General features: G+C 35.2%; 1 protein-coding gene across 1 annotated transcript; it reads left to right on the forward strand.

Moving 5' to 3' along the window:
* On the forward strand, positions 7,974–16,982 carry LOC18770603 (ABC transporter G family member 15). The gene is made up of 8 exons (XM_007204151.2): positions 7,974–8,387; positions 12,606–12,685; positions 12,765–13,226; positions 13,393–13,518; positions 14,529–14,948; positions 15,443–15,715; positions 16,126–16,233; positions 16,439–16,982. Exons 1-8 carry the CDS (start codon positions 8,144–8,146, stop codon positions 16,793–16,795), a joined length of 2,070 nt encoding a protein of 689 aa, XP_007204213.2. The 5' UTR covers positions 7,974–8,143; the 3' UTR covers positions 16,796–16,982.

Below are 19,619 nucleotides of genomic sequence, written 5' to 3' on the forward strand. Positions count from 1 at the left end.
TACCTATTCTTCATACACTAAATACACGGAAACTTCTTGGAAATGAGTTGCTTGTTTTTTTTTTTTTGAGTTGGAACAGTCTCGGAACTTCCTTGGCCATGAGTTTTTTTATTTTTTTTTATTTTCAGGGTTTGGGGAAGTTCGGGAACCATGCCTGTATTTCCCTTATACTCCAAGCAAAAGTACACCTTTATTTGATCTTGTCATTTTCCACTCTGGAGAAGATGCAAAGTGCACCAATGATGGGGAGCAAATAGTACCTACGAAGGAAGAAACTGATAAACTGGTGGGTGAGTTAGGCGGTCAAAATATTCGAGATGGGTGTGAAGATATATGGATTGAATGATGCTTATATAATTGGCAGTGTATGACATTAATTTTGTAATATATTGTAATGTGATTTCTTCACTTTCTACGTTCAAATAAAACACGACGTTATTGTGAACCAGTTATTCAGCATATTTACCGACGTCTTAAAGCAACGTAACAATGAAGAACCACGACGCTATTGTGAAGCAATTATTCAGGATATCACGTCGGGGAAGGATTAAGAACCGCCATGTAATTCAAAATAACACGACTCCAATCCCATAATACCGACGTCTAAAAAACGAGATATATAATCTGAACGTTAAAAAATACGACGTCATCATATATTTTCCACGTCGCAAGTTCTTTTATAAACGAAGAGGAACGAAATGAATTCCGACGGTAATTCATTATAACCGCCGTCTAATATCAATTAAACGACGTTATTTGTAATACGGCTCTCATCATAATCAACGCCGTCTATATGTTCTGTAATACGGCTCTCATTTATTTGGAACCGACGTTGTTTAGAAGTTCAACGTCGTCTATATTAATAAGTGCGTCGTGAGTAATGAATACATATAAATACAACGTCGACTACATAAATACCACCGACGTTGTTTCGCATTTCAACGTCAACTATATAAATACATACGTCGTAAATAATGACACTGACAACTATTTCCACGTCATCTTTTTTAGAAAAATCGAAGTGGAAAATTTATTTCACGACGGTTGTTTGTAAATAAGAAACGTAGTATATTTCAATAACGTCGTCTTCTCATGTATTTAAAGACGTCATATTTTTTCTTGTCGTGAAAATTATATTTGACGGCGTAGTGTCTTAGTTGTCGTCGTTGTATGTCTATCTTGCGGCCTTGTGTGTCATATTTTTCCTTTTTAACGACGGTGATTTGTTTGAGTTGGTCGTCTATTCTCATCCTCGACAATTTTTTAGAACTTTAGCAGACTAAACACGTCTGTTTTTATTTTTTTTTTCGACGTTGTTTTATTTAATAACGTCTAATATTTATCGTCGTTGTTTGTTTCTGAAAATAGGACGTATAAATTTTGTAATACGACTCTCATATATTTGTAACCGACGTTGTTTCGTTGTTCAACGTCTACTCTATAAATACATACGTCGTAAATAATGACACTGACAACTATTTCCACGTCATCTTTTATAGAAAAATCGAAGTAGAAAATTTATTTTACGACGGTTCTTTTTATATAGGCGACGTAGTAGGTATCAATAACGTCGTCTTCTAATGTATTTAAAGACGACATATTTTTTATTGTCGTGAAAATGATATTTAACGGCGTCTTATTTTAATTTTTGTCGTTGTATGTCTATCTTGCGGCCATGTTCTGTTAATATGTGTCATATTTTTCCTTTTTAACGACGGTTTTTTTAGAGAGTTGGTCGTCTATTCTCATCCTCGACTGCTTTTTTAGATCTTTTTGCAGTACAAAGACGTCGTTTTGTATTTGTTGATGACGTTGTATATTATAACAACGACGGTGATTTAGCGTCGTGGTTTATGAGGGAAAAGATGACGGTGGATTCCACGACCATTGAAAAATCGAATACACGACGGTGATTTACCGTCGTCTTTTTGCTTTTTTGTAGTAGTGTAGGTTCAATATTGTCCACTCTTATGGCATTTGAAGACGAAGCATCGTCTAATTGTTCCCCGTGAAGGTTCCAAATGTTATATGTCTCAATTATTCCATTCCTTACTAAATAAAATCCAACATTTTCAATTGTCTCCCACAACGTGTTGTTACACCTCTTACGGGGACAATATATTCTAGTTGCACTTAGGTTGTGTGTAAGTGCAAACTCAATAAAATCATCGATTCCATCCAAGTATTCATCTGTGCATTTATTCGAGTTCTATATCCACCTCCTGCTCATAATTCCTGGAACCACAATCACAACACAACAATCACAGCAACTTCATACGAAGTCATAATGTAATCTTATGCCCCTGGTAAGGGCCCTATCCCATTCGGGAATGCATAGTCATGTCACGTAATATACGGCTACATAAGATTAGATTTCGACGTTGATGAATTTCGGCAGCATCTCGATATCGCAGGTATAAATACCTATGTACCACCCAAAGAACGTACAGAGCCGTACATTACGTGACATAACTATGCAATCCCAAACTGTCCAAATAATGGGACAATTCAAGAATTAATTGGTCCACAGTCATGCTTTACGCATCAATGCATGAAATCCAACTAATCTCGAATGGAAAACTAAGTGTTACTAAAAATAAAAATAAAAGTTCGAAGTTAATTTCAATACATCACAACACATTGTGCTACGTTACGCACAATTTAATAACATAATATAAATATAACTTCACAAAAAAAATATATAAACATAACAAACTAAGTTTAACATAATGTAATTAATTTAACATTTTAATATATAAAACGAATAAAATACCTTCTCAATCGTTCTCCACCAACCCCTAATTACAAATATCCCTAACAAGAAAGAAATTAATAACGTTAGTACGAATTTACATTAATACTTTTAAACTAACGACAAAAAATACTTACCCAATGAACATACTGAATTCCCAGCAGAGGCAGCGGCAGAGAGGTGCAGAGAGAGGCAGAATGCCTTTTTTTTTTTCGCATTCTGCCTCTACAATGGCAGAATCCAAATATGAAGAAGGACTTTGCGCAACGAACCCATATTTTCGTCGTGCAAATTGCCGTCGCAAAAAAAAAAAAACATCGCGCAAAACCACTTTTTCGTAGCAAAAGTCGTCCATTTTGTCACACAAAATAACTTTTTTGTCGCGCAAACACGTGTCGACATCACACTTTTGCGCGACGCAAGTTTTGATTCGTCGCACAAACTTTCGTTGCGCAAGAATGTGCCAACATCAAACTTTACGCGATGAACTATATTTCTGTCGCGCAAAAAAAAATATCCCACCCAAGTATTTTGGCGCCAAAAAAAATATCCCATGTTTTCCTTAAGCGACGATAAATCATGTCGTCGTGCTAAATTGTCTTTTGCGACGACAACTGTCGTCGTGCAAGTTTTTGCCCCCAAATAACAAAACCCAGTGGTTTTTGTCAACCTTTATGCGACGAAAAGTCCAACCGTCGCGCTAGGTTTTCTTTAGCAGCTAATTTTGTCATCGCGCAAGTGTTTGGCGCCAAAAAAAAAACCCGCGCTTTTCTTCCTCACTTTGTGCGATGAATAAGTTTTCTATCGCGCTAAGACTTTTTGAGCGATGAAAATTTTGGTCGCTCCAGTTTTCAGTGGTTTGCGCGACGAATAATTTTTTCCGTCGCTGTATAGCATTTTGCACGACGAATTCTTGTTCGTCGAGCAAAATGTCAGTCCGCAAATAGTAAAACGTAGTAGTTAATGAAACAGACTTTTTTTATGGAGTGAACTTGGACCAGACCATGGTAAGGTCAGGCTTAGATATACAAATACAACAAATTACATTGGAGCATGTTCTTTCCTTTAGGCCTTCTCCAACACATGAAGGGCTAAACTCAAATTTTCCACCTCCAAAAAGTAACTATTTGGGTTTTGCCCGAACTCAAATCGTTTTTTCTCTCAACCCTATGAACTCAAATTTTAAGTCCGCAACTTTATTAAATTATTTAAGAATGGTTTAAGTCTAATTTTTTTTAAAGGGAAAACTTTTCTTCATGTAATCTTTTAAAATAACGTCATAATTTAATTTTTTGAACAATTTGACCTAAAAAAAATTTGAAATTCCACAAATATAATTTTATTCCACAAGAAAACACACAACATAAAAGAAAATATATTTGACCTTGGATCTAATTTAGATTAATTTAAAATATTATTTTGACCGTTGGATTTAAATTCAGCCGTTATATTTTTTTTATTAGTTTTTTTATACCGTTAAAATAGCTTAGATTTAATCTATAACGTTGATTTAAAGTTACTATTAAAATTATTTTTTTTTTAAAAATGAAATTTGAATTGCAACGGACATTAAGCAAGAGCCGACAAGTGGCATTTGCTGCGTCAAGCCTGCAGACAAAGCCACCAGCGCAGGCCCCAGCGTATTTTCTGATGCACATGGGCTGTGCTATCTGTTGTTGAGCTCCACTGAATAGTTTTGGATCCAGGCAATATTTAGACTGGTATTTGGGTCCAAGTTTGAGTTTTCCCAAATTTTGGCCTCTTCATTTTCTTGAGTTGGTTATGGGCAATAATTTGGGATATTTTGAGTTTAGCCTCTTGGGTTAGAGATGTCCTTATGGAGTGAAAGGACCACAATGTTGTAAATTGGATCAATATGCTTCACGAAATAGATATCTTTTGCTCCCAAATAGTACGGTCCTTGCTACTTAACGGTTCCACATTACCACAAAATTCTAGTACTGGTCCACCAGGGGACACTAGGAGGTGCCCTCTTGCTGAAAGAAATATGGGCTGTTGAACTCTCTCTTTCAAATTAAAGTCTTGTTTTTTTTTTCCATGCAGTGCTTATAACATTTTCCAACCGAGGACTGCATATTGAATATCAATAATGTAAACAAATATATATATATATATATATATATATGTGTTAGACATTGTCTGGAATACAATACAATTCTTTGACATTGGGTAAGCGATGGGCAACCATTGGGTATCATACATGATATTTTCTTTGCATCGATGGTTTTCGAGATAAAATCTAAAACCACAAAGAAATCAAAGACAGTTTATAAAAGATTTAGTTACGATTAGAAATACACCCTTTATCTTTATCCATGGATCCTTTATTTATACTTATTAATTTAGAACTTATCCATTTAGAATAGAAGTATTGATCCAATAAAAAAAATTATGTTTCGTAATCTCATAATCCAATTTTCAACTTTTCATTGATTCTTGGATACAAATGGAAACCATATCAAAGTAAGATGAAGAGCAGCAAGAAATGGGCTCTCGACCGATGAACAAGTGGTGTGGGTCTTAATGTTTATTAAATATCCAGGCCAATATATGGCTAATATTAGGGAATTATCATTTAATTGATAATTATCTAAATTAAATGGATATTGTCGACAATTACATGGCATTAAAGGTAATTAATTAGATAATTGATTCTAATTTGTTGTCGTCTAGGTCTTTGTTATTTTTCAAGGTAAACATATTTTGGCACGACCAGTGGGACTTCTAATACACATATTGATGACAATAAACATATTTTTCAAGGTAAATATCCCAGATTTATTAAGTGAGCATCCATGATCCATGGTATAAATAAAAAGGAAACAACTTCTTGAAAAAAAACAGAAACAAATTCTTACGAACCAACCATATATGATATGGAACCAAAGAAACGAAAGAAGAAAAGAAAGAAAGAAGAGGGGGAGAGGAAGAGGAAGAGGGGGGCTGGTTATACAGGAACAGGACTGACTAGTGAAAGGAGAATTAAAGTTTGGTTGGAGAAAACCCTAGGAAATACTTCGATTTTTGGTAGTGGGTGGCACGATCATAATTCACACATTCTCAAAGCATATTCTAGGTCTTTATTATTTTTCATGGTAAACAATGAGATACAAATATCCACACCTAAACAAGTACGAAGTAATTAAGTGAGATCCGAAGAGCACTTGGTTGGGCCCTCAACAACGAAAGAGAATGAAATTTATGAGAGAACACGGTTATGTCAGGCTGTTGAAACTCATCAAGGCCGAAAGGTCGGGTGGTTATATTATATTGAGGGAATGATTGAAGAGGATAAAAGATCAGCTTCTGCAGGGAAGTGTTTGGTGGCTGTGTTGCAACCTCAAGAAAGCAGCTGCTGAATGGGATTAGTGGTTATGCTGAACCTCACCGGATTGTTGCCCTCATGGGTCCTTCCGTTGGCTGGTATGTATATATATATATATATATATATACAGAGAGCTTCCATTGAGGGATCCCTCAAATAAGCTTATTTGAGGGACACCCCTTGTAGGCCCCACTCCGGATTGTATTTCACTAATCCAAACCGTCTATTTTGTAGATACTCATTCAAAGATCATCTCTACAAAAAATCACTTGAATCCGATATCATTTGACCACTCAATTAAGTTATTGAAATTTTAGCATTTTCTTGAAGCACCGTGTTCATTGATTTTGTAAGACACAATTGGATGTCGAAACGGTTTCCGATTTGTCTAATTTTTTGTAAGGATGATCTATAAATGAAGACCTAAAAAATAAATGGTCTGGATCATTGGGAAAAAAATTGTAGGGTACCTTAAAGGGCGTCCCTCAAATAATTTGAGGGATCCCTCAATAGAAGGGGACTGTATATATATATATATATATATATATAGCTTTCATTGAGAGATCCCTCAAATAAGCTTATTTGAAGGACACCCCTTATAGGGCCCACTCCGGATTGTATTTCACTAATCCAAACGTCTATTTTGTAGATACACATTCAAAGATCATCTCTACAAAAAAATCACTTGAATCTGATATCATTTGACCATTCAATTGAGTTATTGAAATTTTAGTACTTTCTTGAAGTACCCTGTTCATGGATTTTGTAGGACACAATTGGATGTCGAAACGGTTTCCGATTTGTCTAATTTTTTGTAAGGATGATTTATGAATGAAGACCTAAAAAATAAATGGTTTGGATCATTGAAAAAAAATTGTAGGGTACCCTAAAGGGCGTCCCTCAAATAAAATTATTTGAAGAATCCCTCAATAGAAGGAGACTAGATATATATATATATATATATATATATATATCACATGATTTCTCCAATATTAGATTAGCAATAATTTATAATTAAAGTAATCGATTAAAGGCTATTTCTCTTCGTTGAATAAGGCAAAAAGACTGTTGGAAGTATTTCTCTTAAAAAAAACGTATACAAAATACTATATATTTCACAACATTCACAATAAAGCCATACTACATGCGAGTTGAGACCCATCTTTTTATATATAAATAATGTAACTATTTTTTCTACATAAATATGTCCTTATCAATTTACCTATCATGTATTAGACATGTCGGTTTTTTTTTTTTTTTTTTGCGCATATATCACCATAATTTTCCAACAAAACAAGTATACTTGATCAATACTTTTTTGGGAATAAAAATAATTTGTATTACATAGATATTATTATTGTTTCTTTAGTGTATATATATATATATTAGGTTATTTATGTATATCGGTGTGCGTTCATTAATTTATTTTTGGTTGAAACGTTTTTTTTTATGCTCAAATCTTGGAGCATCACTATTAAATATTTAAACCCATAAAGAACATGTTCAAAAAATAAGTGCCTAAGAATAGGTTCCCAAATTGTTAGGTTATTTTTAGCTAAGGCTTTTAGCTTTCCCTGATAATTTTGTAATTGCACATGTAATTCATCAAGCTCTAGTTTAATTAGATTAGGATAGTCTAGTTTTAGATGATTACTGTTGTTGAGATCAACAGTGGCATGTTGCAATCAAGATCTTTAAAGGTAAATCATGCATTGTATATATATATTAGGACATATCGAGTCAATGTGATGACTAGTCATCTGTTACTACCAGCTCATTTAATTTCTCACGTGTTACAAGCTATAGGTTTTCTATCTTGATAACTTTTTTGTCTTATTATGAAGTGAATGAGTGGTTGTCAGTTGAGGGAATTTAATGGCGTGCCCATACTGCGTAATGAGAGAACGTGTTTAGGCTCCACAACTCATCCCCTTGGCAATGTATTTATAAGATAACACGTAGGCTGTAGAAGAACTCAACAACACAATATTATTTCTAGGGTTTGCATTGCTGTGGGTAAATTTACATATTTGGCCTGCAAAAAAATGGCAGAGAGGTCGAGTGGTTATATTGAGGGAATGATTGAAGAGGATAAAAGATCGGCTTCTGCAGGGAAGTATTTGGTGTGGGAAGACATAACGGTGGTGGCTGCTCAAAACTTGAGAAATGATGCAACCTCAAGAAAGCAGCTGTTGAATGGGATTAGTGGTTTCGCTGAACCTCACCGGATTATGGCCCTCATGGGTCCTTCTGGTTCAGGAAAATCTACCTTACTTGATGCCTTGGCTGGTATCTCTCTCTTCCACCCCACATCTCTTCTCTTCTTCCCCACCCCCCACCCAAAACACACACACATATGATTTCTACAATAATAGATTAGCAAGTTATATAGTAAATTTGGCTTACACCCTTCAAATTCAACTTACCTTACCTGCAATCCTTCACTTTTTGTTCCTATAAATAAAAACCCATAACTAGGATCCAACTCATCAAGTTAAGCGCAATATATGATTTATTATAATTTTTTTGATTGCTAAAATACCCCTATTTATATTTCAATGTGTAATGGGGTGGTGTTTTAATTTTTGGTTCCCCAATTTATTGTGGTGATTCCCTCTAAAAATTTTGTCTGCAATTAATTATCCATTTTATTATTGAAATTCATTAATAAGTCAACAATGTGTTGGCCAAAAAAGGCAGTTTTCCTTATTACCTTTTTGAAATTTTGTTTCATCTTTCCCGATAATCTACCTATTTTAGAACTTGGATTTCATTCATTGTACCTAGTTTTTTCATGGATAATAATCTACCTATTTTTTTTTATTATTATAAATTATTGTGTATCTATATTTTCTATAAATTATTGTGTACCTTTTTTTTTGTTGTAATAATCTACCTTTTTTTTTTATAAATTATTTTGTATCTATATTTTCTATAGATTATTGCGTACCTATTTTTCTGTAAATTTTTTGGGTAAATAATATACCTATATTTTTATAGGTATATATTTATATTTTTCATAGGTACATTATTTGATATGTAATTTACATTTTTTTTCTTTTTGGTTTGCAATTATAGGGGCGATATATTAGAGGGAATGACAATCAAAAGAAATGGGGTGATTGATATGCTATTAATAGGGAGTATTACTTACAATTATGGCAATTAATGAAATGCTTGAAATAAATTAGAAATAAAATATGAAGTGTGGTGGCAACAATGTAAAAACATAGGAATACTATGGCAATTTATATCCTACTGGTCATTTAAATTTGAAATTGAGTTTTACATATAGATTTATAAAGTGATAGGTATATATCTAGGAAATAAAAAATGTAGAGACCTATGTAGGAAATAGAAAATATAAGGACTTATAGGAAATAAAATATTTCTAACCTCAACAATTAATTGTGGGGTCATCCACAAAGGATGTGTGCAAATTTTATTTTTTTTAATTTTTTTTAAACAAGGACATCCTTAACATAAAGAATTTAAAACAAAACAACTAGGTATATATATTAGTAAGTCATGATCTCTTGGACTACAGGGGTCCAAGAGATTTGTGGTCACTCACCGTTGGATGTAAATTCAACGATTCACTCACTCTTACACTCCTTTTAAGAAACTTTTTTGAACCATTGGATTAATATCTAACGGTGGGTGACCACAATCTCTTGGACTCCTGTGGTCCAAGAGATCGGGACTGATATATTAGTATAGCGCTCAAGCAATAATTAGTTAGTAAGTTAATATATTCAATTTTCATTCCATTAATTGTTACCAATTTTTTTAAATTCAAATCTTGTTTATAAATTAATGTACGCTTTCTTTAGAATTCAAAATTATTATGTACCTATTTTAAATTATATTTTTAAATATAAGTAAATCATTATACTTAAAAATATAGGTAAATTAATATACATAGTCTTAGTGAAGGACATAAAGAATTACAGGTAAAGAAAAGCTTCGAAACTGCTTCAAACCCTCTGTCAAACCTTTGTTATGACCCACTAATTAAATCCACATAAATCCCAATCTAACGTTCTTCTCCTTTCTTTATTTCAATCAACCCACGAATAAATAAACAAGGATTTAAAAGGTTTGTATCTGGGGTTCTCTCCGAGTTTCTGTTTCTAGTAGTTCAACATTTTGCCTAAGCCTCATTGACAAATCAACCTCCTAGTGTGATGGCTGCCTATGTACTGACTAGACACACAAGGCTAGAAGAACACAACCTGCGTGCATCAAATGGTAAAAGAATGGCCTGGCTTATTTGTTAGAAATATAGTCATCTAATACACAATTGGTTGCTTGGGTAGTCTGCTCGCCATTTCCTTCTCAAGTTGCCCAGTTAGGAGAGAGATGGCTGGAGGTGAGGAGGGGAGGTTGGTTGTCGTGGGGGTCGAGTGGGCAGTCTTGTGGTTGTTTGCTGGGTTTTTATTTATTTATTTTTTCTTTCTAAATTTTTTAAAACTTTTATTTTGAATTAACCGTATTAATTAGAGTAAATTAGTGTCCAAGTGTCAACAAATTAGCTAAGGAATTGAAGTCTAGAATAAGTGGGTTGCGTGACCTTAGAAGTCATTTTACACATGGGTAAATTTGTCTTTAAAATTTTGAAGATAAGGTGGGTGGGGAGATAAGACAAGTGGGTGAAAATAGCAACACTCCCTGAAAAATATAGGTGCATATAGGTAAATAATTTATATAAATATGTCCTTATCAATTTACCTATCATGTCAATAAATATGTCCCTGTGCTTATCAATTTACCTATCATGTCGATAAATATTCCCTTATCAATTTACCTATCATGTATTAGACATGTAGGTTTTTTTTTTTTCTTTTGGGCATGTATATATCACCATAATTTTCCAACAAACAAGTACTTGATGAATATTTTTTTGGGAATCAAACTAATTTGTGTTAGGTAGATATTATCATTGTTTGTTTAACTGTAATATTATTATATATATTAAGTTATTTTGTTGAGAACCTTTCTTATTGAGAGGGGCGATAACATACTAAACTCACACACACTACACAGATGCTAGGACTCGACCTTGCCTGAGGGAGTAAATACTCCATACCACTACACTAGTGGGTCTTTTGCATATATTAGGTTATTTATGTATATTGGTGTGTGTCCATTAATTTATTTTTGGTTGAAACCTTTTTTTGATGGAGCGTTGCTATTTCCACCCACCTATCTTATTTCCTTACCCACCTAATATTGTAAATTTTAAAGACCAATTTACCCCTTTATAAAATGACTTCTAAGATCTTAGGGTAAAATCATTAAAACCAATTAAAAAACATAAGAAAATGATTATATAAAAAAACTAAAAAGATTATTAACAAATATCAAACCCCCTCCCTCACAACAGGCATACCCCACCCTTCTCCCTCTTTCTCCACTGCACGGTAGCCATCTCCCCCCCCCCCCCTTCCCCAAGCACCCACCTCTGTACTGGACCCCAGCCCAATCCATTCCCCCCTCAGTTCTCTTTGTGGGAATTGAGTGCTTCCGTGATTCGAACTAGAAGAACCATATGAATATTGGGAAACCGGAGCTTTACCCACTGACAAGAACATAGCTTTCATTGTCAATTCCACTCATATCCTCAACTTTTCCTGGAATCATATCTTCCGTTACCCAAACCCACCAACTTGGTTCTTCATGGTCAACATTGATGAGAATTTCAGCTGCCTCTAAAACACTTACTAAAAAACAAACATGTATTTTAAACAAAGCCCAATGCCTTAATGATTATATGGGCAAAATTGAAACAATTAAAATACCTGTGGACACCTTGAAAGAAATTGATTTTAGATTCCTGCTTTAGAGCTCTAATTTGTGTCAAGATGTTGATTGAATCCATAGCAGTTTCTTAGTCGCTGATTCTCTTCTCGTAGAGCTTAAAATTCTTCGTCGGCGGTGGTGTCGAGGCTTGGGTTTTTGGGGATGAATCTGGGCAATGGGGTGGGGCTAGGGATTGGGGTCGGGGAAGTATGCGGATGGGTTTTTGTTTTAAAAATTTTCTTATTTTTTAATTGAGTTTTATAAATTTTATGAATATTTTATTACAACTAAACATAAAAACAAGCAAAAATATGAAATTCACTCTTAATATTATAATTAAAGGCTATTTAAGAAATAATGGTGGGTGGAAAGATAGGATTGTGTTTTTTTTAATTTACATAGTGGGTGGGAAGATAAAGTGGGTTGAAAAATAAGACAGGTGGGTGGAAATAGCAGCACTCTTTTTTATGCTCAAATCTTGAAGCACCGCCATTAAGTATTTAAACCTATAAAGAACATGTTCAAAAAATAAGTGCCTAAGAATACGTTCCGACATTCAAAGCAATTAAATGTAAATACTAAAATAAGGGATTTGGAAAGTAAGGTAGACTACCTTACTTATTCAAAGCAATTAAATCATTTTTACTCTTTGAATTTCTGGTATGCCTATAATATATATTTTGAGTTTTCCTTACTTCTTAAAAGGTAGACTACCTGCAAATGTGAAAATGTCCGGAGATGTTATACTCAACGGGAACAAAAGAAGGTTAAACTGCAGAGACATTGTAAGTACAATTAGAATTAACATGAAGTATTTAATTTTTTTAAAAATTGATTATAATATTAATATGCATCCATTTTCAGTCTTATGTAACTCGAGAAGACATCTTCCTGGGAGCACTCACAGTCAGAGAAACCCTAGAATATTCAGCTCAACTCAGGCTTCCTTCTACAATGACTAAAGATGACAAGAATGAGGTGGTAGAAGAGACCCTCACAAAAATGGGTCTCCAAGATTGTGCAGAAAACAACATTGGAAACTGGCATTTGAGGGGTATAAGTAACGGAGAAAAGAGGAGACTTAGCATTTGCATTGAAATATTAACACAGCCTCATGTGTTGTTGCTAGATGAACCCACCAGCGGCCTGGACAGTGCTTCGTCTTTCTTTGTGATATGGGCATTAAGAAACATTGCTCATGATGGAAGGATAGTCATTTGCTCCATCCACCAACCGAGTAGCGATGTGTTTAATCTCTTCAATGATCTGCTTCTCCTAGCAGGAGGTGAAACTGTTTATTTTGGAGAAGCAAAGATGGCTGTAAAGGTAAGATTATTATTTCTTAATAGGGTCGCCAAATTTGTTCACTGATATCTCGTTTCTCGAAATCTAAGCCTACTCTGAACCTCGATCGCATATTTCTAACAAGTAAGATAGTGACAGACATACTATTACTAATTAATTGATGGTTTCTTCAATTCTTACTCTTCAGTTCTTCGCGGATGCCGGATTTCCTTGTCCAACAAGAAAAAATCCTCCAGATCACTTCCTTCGATGTGTTAATTCGGACTTTGACAAAGTTGTCACAGCACTGACGATGTCTCAAAGAATTAATTATGTACGTAAATTTCTTTAATTTTTTTCTTCATAAAGGTTTGGTTTTGCCTGCTTTATTATTAATGGTTTGAATTGTTTATTGTTGGGTTACTATCATATTTATATTGGGGTAATAGTAATACTTATCTTTTTAGAATTGTAAGGTGTTTTCTTTCTAGTTTGGATCAGTGTTTTCAAAGGCATGCCTAGGCATGCGTTGAGGCGCGCCTCGGAGCGAGGCGGAGGTGATTCGCCTCAGGCGCAGCTCAGTTTAGCGAATGTCATGAAAGGCGTACGCCTTGAAGTCGAGGCGGTCCGAGGCGGCCGCTAAACACAAATGCGCTGTAAAAGGCGCAAGCCTCGCGAGGAAGACAGACTTCCTTTATTTGAAAAATCTGATTCCAGACGACGTCATTTGCACGGGCTGTGTTGTTTTGTTTCCCTTTAGTTAAGCTGTGCGTTTCAGTTTTAAGTTTTAATATTAGACACGCACCGTTTTGTTCAAAGGAAACTAGTTTACCCATTTATTCCTTCCCTCTCCCAAAAGCCAAAGTTCCTAAACAGACCAACAGAAACCGCCTCCCGCCTTCCACCATCAGTTCAGTCCACCTCCATAATCTACTCTTTTATCTATTCGAACTAGGTAGAAAGGCACTAGACTTAGAGAGATAATTTAACCAAAAGGATATATAGTAAAGAATTGAGCAATAGTAAGAGAAATTTTGAAATAAACATGCTTTGATGGTTAATTTATATTCTAGAGTGGCATTTAATACATTAAATAGCTGTTTTATATTTTTGTAATTATAATAACTCAATACCCGAAAGGCTTACGTTTCAACGCTTTAAAGCTTACGCCTCGCCTCATAAGGTATAAAACGCCTCACTCTAACGCCTCGCCTTTCAAAACATTGGTTTGGATTGTACTCGTTCTGCTGTTATCGAATGAGAATTCCTATTTCCTCTTAACTTCTTCCTCTCTTTCTCCCTCTTGGATCTGCATACCTATCATTTTTTGTATTTTCTTGGCAGGGATCATCAAGCTCTTTAAATTCTGAAATGAATTTGACAACAGATGATATCAAAGGAAAGCTCATCAATGAATACAAGTCCTCCCAATTTTCAACGAACGCAAGAAAAAGGATCCAAGAACTCTTTACATTGCAGGAAAAACCTGCCACCAAATCAAGCAAGGAAAATAGTAGCACCTGGTGGAGGCAGCTACGCACATTGATAAGTCGATCTTCACTGAACATGTCTAGAGATATTGGGTACTACTGGTTGAGGAGTGTGTTTTATATTTTAGTTGGAGTGAGTGCTGGCTCTTTCTTTTTCAAGATTGGGACAAACTATCAAGCAATCTGGGCAAGAGGAAAGTGTAATGGTTTCATCTACGGCCTCATGATCTGCTTGTCTATTGGAGGCATACCTTTTGTTATTGAAGAATTACAGGTAGACATGAAGCCTCATCCTAAATTTGCACATACGATTTTTTTTTTTTTTTTTTACCTCGATACCTACGTTGTTAGTCTGTGAATCTTGAAAGTTCATCAGCTTGAAATCATCATAAACCAATTCAGGTTTCAGAAATTACACTAACAACCCTTGAGGTTTCAAATTGTTTTCAATAAATCCATTTCTGTTCATTTTCTTTCCAAAAAATGATGATGTCATCACAAAAACTTCCCAAATGAAAAAATTTAACCTCAAAGATTAGACCTTAGAGGGAGTTGGTGTATTTTCCAAGCCCTCGTATTATTGTATGAAAATACCAAAAATTTCATAGGGTACATGTCTGTGTAAATAACTCAAGTTTATTCTTTTATTTTTATTTTTTTTGCAATTTTTTATTCCTTTTTCTCAAAACAACAGTTTTGTAGGCATTAACTCTTGAAGTTCATAAGTACAAAAATTCAACTGTATATAACTTCAAAGTTGGCTTGCAGGTGTTTAGGCGTGAAAGACTTGGTGGGCATTATGGGGATGCTCTGTTTGTGCTCTCCAACTTCCTGTCCTCGCTTCCTTTCGTAGTTGCCATGGCATTCTCTTCTGGAACAATACTATACTGCATGGTCAAATTCCATTCCGGCTTCTCTCATTACTTGTATTTTTGTCTCAATCTCTTCTGCTCCATTGCTGTCACAGAAGGCACCGCCTTAATTGTTGCAGCCTTGGTTCCAAACCTCTTGATGGGCATAGGAGCCGCAGCTGGCGTGATGGTAAGCAAAACCTCACTTTTGGGTTATAATACCGTAACAAAAACTGTATTTTGCGACTAAGTAATGCTAGAGATACCAACTATATCATCCCAACTAGTACAACGGTTTTGGCAAAAAAATAAAAAATAAAAACTAGTACAAGGGTATTTTGTTTGCTATGTGTGGCCTTACATTAAACTTCATTTGTTTATCGATGAAAAAATTTAATGTTACTAGTTTGTAACTAAGAGTTGGTACTCCAAATATCATTGTTTTTACCTCATTTTTTGTTGGAATATAACGGACTGTCACGTAATGTGATCGTTTAATACAATAATATATGATGCGTTAGTAGACAGGTCAGTATCTTAGTTTTCAATCATCTAATATGTTTGAGCACATACGTACATCTAATATGTTTTAGCACACAGGTATTCATGATGATGCCATCTCTTCTCTTCCGGAGGCTGGTTGACCTTCCCAATATCTTTTGGCGCTACCCAATGTCCTACCTCAGCTATGCTGCGTGGTCAGTACAGGTACTAAGAAGTATATTAAGTCCTTCAAACACTTCTTAATTACATCTTATGGCATGTTTACTTAACAAGAATTGATATTTAAATAATTCTAATTCCTTGATATCTTATCTAAGTTCTCCGATTTATGACTTCCCCATTCTTAGTAAGTAAACATGCCATTAATTAGATTTGGCATCTAATTATTAATCAAAATTATTTATCTCAGGGTCAATTCAAGAATGATATGATTGGGCTTGAATTTGACCCACAAGTTCCTGGAGAACCAAAGTTGAAAGGTGAGGATGTTCTCCTTTATATGTATGGGATAAACCCTAAAATTTCCAAGTGGTGGGATTTGGCTGCTCTGGCAGCCTTGTTTATCTGTGCCAGGGTTATCTTTTATATGGTGGTCAAGTACAAGGAGAGAGCATCATTTTTCACACAGAGACTTTATGCCAAGGCAAACTTTCAACACCATGCCAAGAGAGCTCCATTGAGGAAGGAGCCATTGATCTCCTCCAAGAGACACAGAACTCATAATACATTAGCTTCTCAAGAGGGTCTCGGATCACCACTTCCATAGTGTAATTGTAATATTATTTTCTTTAATTTACTTATTTATTTCACTGTAAATCTCTTTGTATAAGATTAAGGGTGATCACACTAAACATCCGTGTAGTTGAAAGTGAAACTTTTATTAGTTAATCAACATGAAATAAATACAGTTCTACCACCTACGAAGTCTAGTAGGTGTGGAGTTTTATTACAAATGGCCTCGGTGTTATTAGGAGTGGTACCACTTATTATAACTTGTAATTTATTTAGTCAAGTTTCCAATGTGGGACGTTATATTCTTCAATAAAACCCTCCCAAACTTACAAATTGGCGGAAATACAAGATCGGGGAATCGAATACTGTAACAATGCATTGGCAACTCTGCATGTATAATAATCTACAGTGTAGTTGATCAATACAAGATAAACTTGTGAAAATTGAAGGTGCTATTGAGCTAGCCTGTTTGGGAGGAACAAATTGAACTACAAAATGAGGACATCAGGAAACCAAGGGTCTTGAATCTTCTCTTTATTTGCTTGAATAAATTGTCTATACTCACTCTTCATTTTGACCCCCGATACAGTCCTACAAAGAAGCATAGAATAATTGTTAGAATTCACAGACTATGATCTGTTTTAGGTTTTGGATTATTGGTAGATGGAGCTCATGTAGGAAGAGAAAACACAGAGAGAAAACTTGGAGAAGAAAACGATGAAAAATGAGTCTGTTATCTCTTACTTAGTCATGTACAAGCTGTGCAGAGCAAATATATCTATAAGGAATAGAATATTCCTCTTACATCATTCAATCTAACCATTGATTAAACTATCCTATGAGATAGCTACACTTGGCACAATTCTATTAAAACTAAGAATACATCTCAGCTGTCCATTGGACTGTGATCCAATGGTTCACAATTAAACAATACACACTCAGCTAAAAACACTTATACTTTAACACTCCCTTCTAAGTGTTTAGCTGAGATGACTCCAAGCTTGCCCCTTAGATATTCAAACCGATCCCTTGCCAATGCCTTAGTAAAAATATCTGCATTCTGCTCTCCAGTTCTGCAGTATAGCAGATCAATCTCACCATTCTGCAAAGCATCACGAATGAAATGAAATCTTCTACTTATATGTCTTGTCCTGTGATGATGCACAGGATTCTTTGTTATTGCAATTGCTGAAGTATTGTCACATAGGATTGGAGTAGCCTCAACTTGTTCCTCACCAAAATCAGATAGAACAAATCTTAACCAGACAGCATGAGCTGTAGCTTCAGCTGCACTAACATATTCTGCCTCTGCAGTAGATAGTGCTACACTGCTCTGCTTAACTGATGCCCAAGAGAAAACACCTGATCCAAGATGAAAAGCATAGCCAGAAGTACTCCTCATATCATCTTCACAACCTGACCAATCACTGTCACAATATCCAACCAGCATTGCCTCTTTTCCTTTCTCATATAATATGCCATAGTCTAGAGTACCTTGAATGTATCTAAGTACTCTCTTGGCAGTTCCCATGTGTTTCTTTGTAGGTCCATGCATATATCTAGCCAAAAGACTTGCAGCAAACATGACATCTGGCCTTGTTGCTGTCAGATATAGCAAGCTTCCAACTATCTGTCTGTACACCTTTTCATCAGCCTGTTCACTTCCATCCTCCTTGGATAATTTCTCATTCATAGCTAGTGGAGTTGACACTGCTTTACAGTCTTTGAGACCAAACTTGTCCAACAATGTTCTTACATATTTTTTCTGATGCAAGAAGATGTAGGACTCAGCTTGTATCACACCCAATCCCAGAAAATGGTGCAACAATCCCAGATCAGTCATTTCATATCTTTTCATCATTTCAGTTTTAAAGTTCATTACCAATTCTTCAGAACTTCCTGTGTAGATGATATCATCTACATATAGTGAAACAATTAGGATTCCACTTTCTGCAGCTTTCACATATAATGTAGCCTCACTAGGACTCCTCTGAAATCCTGCAGCTGTAAAATATGAATTAATTTCTTCATACCAAGCTCTTGGAGCTTGTTTAAGGCCATAAAGAGCCTTCTTGAGTCTATAAACTCTGTCTTCCTTGCCTTGAACCACAAATCCTGGAGGTTGATCCACATACACCTCCTCTTGTAGCACTCCATTTAAGAAGGCTGACTTTACATCAAGCTGAAACAGCTTCCACCTTTTCTGAGCAGCCAGAGCTATAAGTGTTCTAACTGTGTCAAGCCGAGCAAAAGGTGCAAATGTCTCATTGAAATCAATTCCTGGCTTTTGAGTGTAGCCTTTAGCTACTAGCCTTGCTTTGTTTTTCTGAACAGATCCATCCAGATTTAGCTTGACTTTAAAGATCCATTTGACTCCAACTATAGGTTTATCAGATGGTCTTTTTACCAAATCCCAAGTTTCATTCTTCTCAATCATCTCAAGTTCAGCTTCCATTGCCTTTTGCCATGCTGCATCCTTGACAGCTTCTTCAAAGGTTTCTGGTTCAATGATACAGATGTTGCATCTTTCATAGATCTCTGTAAGACTTTTGTATCTCAATGGAGTGTGGTCAATATCTTGTGTACCTGTGTCCACCACAGATCTTTCTTCATTGTCTTCTGTTAGCAACTCATTCTCAACTGAATGTTCTGCTTGTTTCACAACTGTGTCATTGCTCCCTTTCTCCTTTTCAGACACAACTTCAGTAAATGGCACTGAAACACTGCATTCTTTCTGTGCATTCCAATCCCAGCTAGCTTCTTCATTAAATACCACATCCCTTGAGATAATCACCTTTTCAGTGGCAATGTTATACAGTCTATACCCTTTCTCACAGCTGCCATATCCTAGAAACACA

This window comes from Prunus persica, chromosome G7 (assembly GCF_000346465.2).
Source record: "Prunus persica cultivar Lovell chromosome G7, Prunus_persica_NCBIv2, whole genome shotgun sequence".
Classification (NCBI taxonomy): Eukaryota; Viridiplantae; Streptophyta; class Magnoliopsida; order Rosales; family Rosaceae; genus Prunus; species Prunus persica.

Coding starts and splice junctions, on each gene's coding strand:
- LOC18770603 (XM_007204151.2), top strand. CDS start 8,144: ATGGCAGAGAGGTCGAGTGGTTATATTGAGGGAATGATTGAAGAGGAT. Junction 13,519..14,528: donor TGTCTCAAAGAATTAATTAT/GTACGTAAATTT, acceptor TTTTCTTGGCAG/GGATCATCAAGCTCTTTAAA. Junction 16,234..16,438: donor ATGCTGCGTGGTCAGTACAG/GTACTAAGAAGT, acceptor TATTTATCTCAG/GGTCAATTCAAGAATGATAT.